The following is a 7,485-nucleotide window of genomic DNA, read 5'->3' on the forward strand; positions in this document are numbered from 1 at the left end:
CCTCCCTCCCTCCCTCCCTCCTTCCTTCCTTCCTTCCCTCCCTCCCTCCCTCCTTCCTTCCTTTCTCTCTTTTTCTTTCTTTCCTCTCTCCCCTCTCTCTCTCTCTTTCTCCTTCCTCTCTTTCTTTCTCTTATTGACAGAGTTTCGCTCCTGGAGCCCAGGCTGGAGTGCAATGGTGCCATCTCGGCTCACTGCAACCTCCACCTCCTGGGTTCAAGTGATTCTCCTGCCTCAGCCTCCTAAGTAGATGGGATTACAGGCACCAGCCACCACACCCGGCTAATTTTTATAGATCCTTATTTCTGAGCGGAGTGAGCACTCATTTATTTGTATCATTATTCTTTAGTTAGTATTTTTTTTTTCCCACTAAGTTGAGCAGTGTGGACATAGGCTAGAAATGGTCGCTGTATTACTTCAACTGGATATGTCTTAGACCGTGCATAAGAGAGTTTGGAAGAGGGAAAATGACTCACATCACCTTGTAGGGCTAAAGCCAGTTCCCCTCGGGGTCAGGCATGAGCCACAGGAGGCCAGGATAGGGAGAGGCATAGAGGGGCAGGGAACGTGTATTCCACTCCTAGTTCAGCACACGGCACCCAGGATGGAATTCTTGGCATCCCACCAGCCTCAGGGCTTCCTCACACCAGCAGATGTGGATGACCTGAGGGTCCTGTTTCCCATCCCGCCCCAGGCGCCCCCAGGAAGCAGCGGCGGGAGCGGACCACCTTCACCCGGAGCCAACTGGAGGAGCTGGAGGCACTGTTTGCCAAGACCCAGTACCCAGACGTCTATGCCCGCGAGGAGGTGGCTCTGAAGATCAATCTGCCCGAGTCCAGGGTTCAGGTATGGTGGCAGGTCGCCGGACCCCTCCTGTGACCTTCCATGGGCCCTCCCTGGACCCAGAGTGATGGGAGGAGGGAGAGATCACAGGGTTACAGCCACCGTTATAAAGGGGACAGTAATTCCTCCCCCCCATCCCGCCGATTCCCCGCCTCTTACTGCTCTTACCGCCCTCCGCTCCTCTCCAGCCACGCTGGCCTCTGACCTGCCTGCGGGAAACCCCCTACCTGGGGGCCTTTGCACTCAGTGTCCTCTCTCTGGAATGCTCGTTTTCCAGATAACCATGTGGCAGGCCCCATCGCCTTGTTTGAGTCTTTGCTTATCGATCAATGAGACCCACACTGACCACAGCATTTCAGCCTGCAGTGTTTCCCCACGACCCTGACTCCGCTGCTGCCCCTTACCCAGCTCAGTTGTTTCTTCCGCAATATTTATTGCCAAGATACCACCTGATTTACGTACTTACTGTTTATTTAGACTCTGTCTCTCCCAACTAGAATGTCAGTTCCATGGATGGTCCCTCAGAGTAGCAGAAGACGGTTAATGCATGTTTATGAACTGACGGGTGGATGGATGGGTGGGTGGGTGCATAGATGAATGTATAGATGAATGTATGTATGTGTGACTGATATGTGTGTGTGTGTATGTATGATTGGAAGCATGGATGAGTGTATGTGTGTGCATACATGAGTATCTGTGTGTATGATGGGATGGATACATGTATATATGTGTGTTTGCATGAGTGCACATAGGTATGATAAGATGGTTGAATGTATGCGTGCATGATGTAGGTATATATGACGTATGTACACATGTACAGTTGTATGTATGCATGCATGATTGGATGGATGGGTGTATTTATGAGTGTATGCATGTGTATATGATTGGACAAAATGTGTGTTTGTAGGCGTGTATATATGTGTGATTGGATGGATTAATGTGAATGATGTATGTGTGTATAATTATATATTTGCTTGTATGATCAGATGTATGATGAATGTGCATATGATGTATGCATGTATAATTAGACCATTAATGCATGTATGATGTATGTGTGTATGATGTATGTACATATAATTGTATGTATAAGATGGATGAATGAATCTATGTATGATGTATGTGTGTACACTTGTACATATCATCAGATGGGTAAGCGTCTGTGTAATGTATGTGTGATCAGATGGACTGGTGAATGTGTGTATGACATATACACGTATGAGGTATGCATGTATGCTCAGATGAATGCATGCATAATGAATGTGTGTATGGCATATGTACAATTGCATGTATGTATTTTGTATGATGTAAATATGTACGTGTGCACATGTATGTATAATTGGATCGATCAATGAAATATGTGTGTTGTATGTATGTATGATTAGATAAAGTGCAGCTATGAATGATGTATATGTGTACAATGTATGTGTCTGTAATTGCATATTTGTATGTTTGATCAGATGGATGAATATATGTACAATGTATGTATGTATAAGGTAGATGGGTAAATGTATGCGTGGTGTGTGTATGGTGCGTGTATAATTGTATGTGTGTATGTTTGTATTGGATGGATGGATGTAGGTGTGATGTATGTGTGTGTGTGTTCATGTACACATGCATGTATGATTGGATGGATGGATGTAGGTGTGGTGTATGTGTGTGTTCACAGGCACATGCATGTATGAGTGGATGGATGGATGTAGGTGTGATGTATGTGTGTGTTCATGTACACATGCATGTATGATTGGATGGATGGATGTAGGTGTGATGTGTGTGTGTGTTCACACACATGTATGATTGGATGGATGGATGTAGGTGTGATGTATGTGTGTGTTCACACACATGTATGAGTGGATGGATGGATGTAGGTGTGATGTGTGTGTGTGTTCACAGGCACGCACATGTATGAGTGGATGGATGGATGGATGAATAGATGCCCCACAGCTGGATGCAAAGTAGAGAGATGTGACCCTGGCATCTCTCACTAATGAGCATCCTCATTCCTGGGATCCCTGCGGCTCTCCTGGGCCTCTTCCCCACTTACCCACCTCTGTCTCCCCTCTTGCTCCCCAGGTGTGGTTCAAGAACCGCAGGGCTAAATGCAGACAGCAGCGACAGCAGCAGAAACAGCAGCAGCAGCCCCCAGGGAGTCAGGCCAAGGCCCGGCCTGCCAAGAGGAAGGCGGGCACGTCCCCAAGACCCTCCACGGATGTGTGTCCAGACCCCCTGGGCATCTCAGATTCTTACAGCCCCCCTCTGCCCGGCCCCTCAGGCTCCCCCAGCACGGCCGTGGCCACTGTGTCCATCTGGAGCCCGGCCTCAGAGTCCCCTTTGCCTGAGGCGCAGCGGGCTGGGCTGGTGGCCTCCGCACCATCTCTGACCTCGGCCCCCTATGCCATGACCTACGCCCCGGCCTCCGCTTTCTGCTCTTCCCCCTCCGCCTATGGGTCTCCAAGCTCCTATTTCAGCGGCCTAGACCCCTACCTTTCTCCCATGGTGCCCCAGCTAGGGGGCCCGGCTCTTAGCCCCCTCTCTGGCCCCTCCGTGGGGCCCTCCCTGGCCCAGTCCCCCACGTCCCTATCAGGCCAGAGCTATGGCGCCTACAGCCCTGTGGATAGCTTGGAATTCAAGGACCCCACGGGTACCTGGAAATTCACCTACAATCCCATGGACCCTCTGGACTACAAGGATCAGAGTGCCTGGAAGTTTCAGATCTTGTAGAGGACACAGTCTCCATCTCTCTCTGTCGGGCCTCGGGACCCTCCCTCGTCTGAATCTGCTTCCCTGCAGCTTAGATCCTGGACGGCATCCCTGAGAAAGCAGCCGGAGCCAGCGGTCCTTCCCAAGATCGTGGCCTCTGCAGCTCTGGGTCCAGCTTAGCTCCAGAGAGCCCACCCATTTCCTCCACGGGGAGAGGCTCCTCCCTCTCCTGGGACAGCTCACAGGTCCTAGTGATTCTTTCGACCCCAACACCATCTGGCACGATTGTGACCCCTGAAGTACGTCACGTCACGAGCTCCAGGCTTCAGAAACTGTTGCTGAGAACTTGCTCCAAGAAGAAATCAAACCAAAAGTCGATTTGGGGTCATATGTAGGTCAGAATCACCGTGCCCTTGAACAAGCAGGTAGGGGGGCTCGACTCGTTAGCTTTCCACATGCACATTTTTTTTTTTTTTTTTGAGATGGAGTCTCACTGTCACCCAGTCTGGAGTGCAGTGGTGTGATCTCAGCTCACTGCAACCTCCATGTCTCGGGTTCAAGTGATGCTCCTGCCTCAGCCTCCTGAGTAGCTGGGATTACAGGTGTGCCCCACCATGCCCGGCTAATTTTTGTATTTTTAGTAGAAACGGGTTTTCAGCATATTGGCCAGGCTGGTCTCAAACTTCTGACCTCAAGTGATCTGCCCACCTCGGCCTGCCAGAGTGCTGGAATTACAGGTGTGAGCTGTCACTCCAGGCCCTACACATGGACATTTCTTTAGCGTATGGTTAGGGACCCTTCTAGAAATTCCAAAGACAGACTGTAAGAAGCCCCATCGGGAAACCTTAGGCCAATGATGCAGTTACGTTAAAAAGAAATTATCTGGAAATTTGACAGACTTCACAAATATCAGGCTTACGTGGTAGGGGTAGGGGGCTGTGTGTGAGAGAAAGAGCTACATTCATATATGTAGATACACATATATGTACTTTTTAGTTTCTTTTTAAAGACATTTTATCACACATTCTCTCATTAGCACATTGGGAATGTGTTGATTTGGTAGGGAATAAAAGGCAACTTGCCTGTTCCATCTCTACTCCTTTTTTTCTTTTGTTTTAGGATTTTCTAAAGGTGAATTTCATCCAGATGCTGGTGGAATCGGGGTAGTTGCATGGGACGAACCACCCGTAGTTGTGGCTATTTCACAGAGAAGCAGCTGGAGTTTTCCATCTGTAAATAAGAGACAGGAAGAGGGGGAAATAGATTTGGAGGAGCAGCCCTACATTTCAAACATACATTCCCTTTTTTAGATTTTCTTGTTTTTGTTTTTCAGTTTCGATGGTGGGATTGAAAACTAGAGCTTGGCTTGAGGACGTTTTCCAGGGGTGGCACCATGAGTTCTTGAAATAGAATTTTACTCATGGTGACAGAGGCAAGCCCTTGTGAGAACTTTAAGACGGACTGAGGTCGTTGAATGCTCAGAAGTTGGGTGCTGGGCACCTGCGTCCTCAGCCTGAGTTCTCCTTTCATTTTTGGATGGGGAGGCAGGATCCGAGAGCCCTTCATCAGTGGAGGTCAGGAGGCAAGGTACCCAAAGAAAGTAAGGCAGGAAGGCAGTGGTGTGCTGGTAGAGGTCTAACAACGGGCTCTCCAAGGAAGAAGAAAAGGTTAGTGTTGCAGCGTTTGTCAGTTTCCATGGTGTAAATAGTCCCGCCGGCTGACTTCAAGCTAGCAACCTGAGGCCACTGGACTAAGAGCTGGGAAGAGATAGGGCACCATCTGTGCTTACGAGCAGGTGCACGCTGTCAGCAGCACCCCAATGTTAGGAGAAAGGCCGGGTGTGAAGAGAGGCCGGGAGGTATCAGATGTTTCCAGCCCCAGATCCCCTGAGGGGCACACCCTGATCTCCAGAGCCCAGAAACAAGCTTTTATTCAACATAAAACATGTTCATCTCTCATGGGCGCCAGTCATGCTGGGTTCTGGGACATTAAGCCCAGGAGTGGGCCAGGTGCGGTGGCTCATGCCTGTAGTCCCAGCCGAGGCGGGCGGATCGCCTGAGGTCAGGAGATCGAGACCAGCCTGGCCAACACGATGAAAGCCTGTCTCTACTAATACAAAAATTAAGCCAGGTGTGGTGGTGGGTGCCTGTAATCCCAGCTACTCGGGAGGCTGAGGCAGGAGAATCGCTGGAACTCGGGAGGCAGAGGTTGCAGTTAGCAGAGATCGCGCCACTGCACTCCAGTCTGGGCGACCAAGAACGAAATTCCGTTTCAAACATAACAACAATGAAAAAAGCCCAGGGATGGCTCAGGTGTCCAGTGTGGGATGAAAATATAAACAGAAGAAGACAACGTGTGTCACTGGGGAGGCTGGGGGAGCCAGACAAAACTCACACGGGAGGGGCAGGGATGAGGTGACATTGTGCCCTGGGTCTGTGCGAACGTTAGGACCAGAATCACCTATCAGTCACATTCTTCAGAGACAGTGACGCTCTGCGCTGGAGCCCGGGACTCGGGCGTGGACGAGAATCTTTCTCCTTATTCATGGGGGAGGCTGTGTCTTGTGCAAACAAGTCATAGAAACTTGATGGGTGTTGGGTGGGACTGAAGGATGGACACAACATTCTGGGAAAGAGTGAGAAGTCGGGGAGGCATGGGGGGGGGTGCCCATCACAGGCCGACGGGGTAGGACTTCCAGAGAGCGTGATCCTGGGGGTCTTCTGAGATTTTGCTGGGAGTCAGAGAGGGCAGAGAGCTGAATCTGAGTAGGAGGTTACAAGGGGCTTCTCCTGGGGAGGGCTCCTGAGTGCTGATTCTTCAATCTGTGCACGGAGGATGTCAAACGTTCTCTGCCCTAAAGCCAGGAAGAGTGACAAGGCAGGTGGGGGCAGAAGGAAGAAGCCGGGAGCCCCCCGAGAAGGTGTCACTTTCTCTGTCCTCCTCTTCCCCACACCCTGGCCTCCGGGTCCCCCTTCTTTGGCCACCTACAGAACGAAACCGATTAAAATGTATCTCATTTAAAGTCTGGGTTGATTCTTTAATTTCCGTGTTTGTTTTTTTTTTTTCTGGGAGGGGCAGGTAGAAACAGGACCTGCTCCATTCCTTCTGTCTGTGGGGCATGGGTCCATTCTGTGTTTCCTGTCTCATCACGGTCCTTTCCTTGACATCTCCCTAAAGCCAACGTACGAAGGATCAGGGGCTGGGTGCGGTGGCTCATGCCTGTAATCCGATGCTTTGAGAAGCTGAGGAGGGATGATTGATGAAGGCCAGGAGTTTGAGACCAGCCTGGGCAACATAGCGAGACCTCTGTCTCTACAAAAAGTTTAAAACATTAGCCGGATGTGGTAATGTGTGCCTGCGATCCCTGCCACTCGGGAGGCTGAGAGGAGTGGATTGCTTGGGTCCAGGAGTTCGAGGCTGCAGGGAGCTGTGACTGCCCACTGCCCTCCAGCCTGGGAGACAGAAGAGGAGAAGAGATCCTGTCTCTTAAAAAAAAACAACATAGAAGGAAGAATAGGGGTCCCCAGGACCAGCCCCAGCCTCACCCATCTGTGACCTTCTAGTGCGCCTCTGGAAAGAACCGGGGGTGATGAGAACGCTCCCTGCCTCAGTGGCAGGTTGTGAAGATTATCGCCGGCATTTAGAGCCACACCCAGCCTCTGCAGCTTCATCTCTTCCACCCCTTTTCCTTTTCAGCTTCTCAATCTCCCCCTTTCTCTCTCATCTCTTCTCTCTCTTTCCTTTCTGCTTCTTGTCTTTCAGACTCCCAGGTCTTTGTTTCATTTGGATGGATTTTCACCTTTTTCTTTCTTTCTCTCTTCTTTTTCTCCTTCCTTCCTTCCTCCCTCCCTCTCCTTTCCTCCCCTCCCTCTCCTTTCCTCCCCTTCCCTCCCCTCTCCTCCCCTCCCCTTCCCTCCTCTCCCCTCCCCTCCCCTCCCCTCCTCTCTT

At 50.5% G+C, this 7,485-nt stretch overlaps 1 protein-coding gene across 1 annotated transcript in view; it reads left to right on the forward strand.

Moving 5' to 3' along the window:
* CRX (cone-rod homeobox) overlaps nt 1-4,040 on the forward strand; it is a 19,457-nt gene extending 15,417 nt beyond the window's left edge. Inside the window, exons 3-4 of the mRNA XM_017500598.2 lie at nt 692-843; nt 2,911-4,040. Coding sequence (XP_017356087.1) covers nt 692-843; nt 2,911-3,558 — 800 coding nt within the window. The 3' untranslated portion in view covers nt 3,559-4,040. The remainder of the gene's footprint in view (nt 1-691; nt 844-2,910) is intronic.
* Nucleotides 4,041-7,485: the final 3,445 nt, after the last annotated feature.

Source organism: Cebus imitator, unplaced genomic scaffold (assembly GCF_001604975.1).
Source record: "Cebus imitator isolate Cc_AM_T3 unplaced genomic scaffold, Cebus_imitator-1.0 Scaffold266, whole genome shotgun sequence".
In the NCBI taxonomy this organism is placed as follows: Eukaryota; Metazoa; Chordata; class Mammalia; order Primates; family Cebidae; genus Cebus; species Cebus imitator.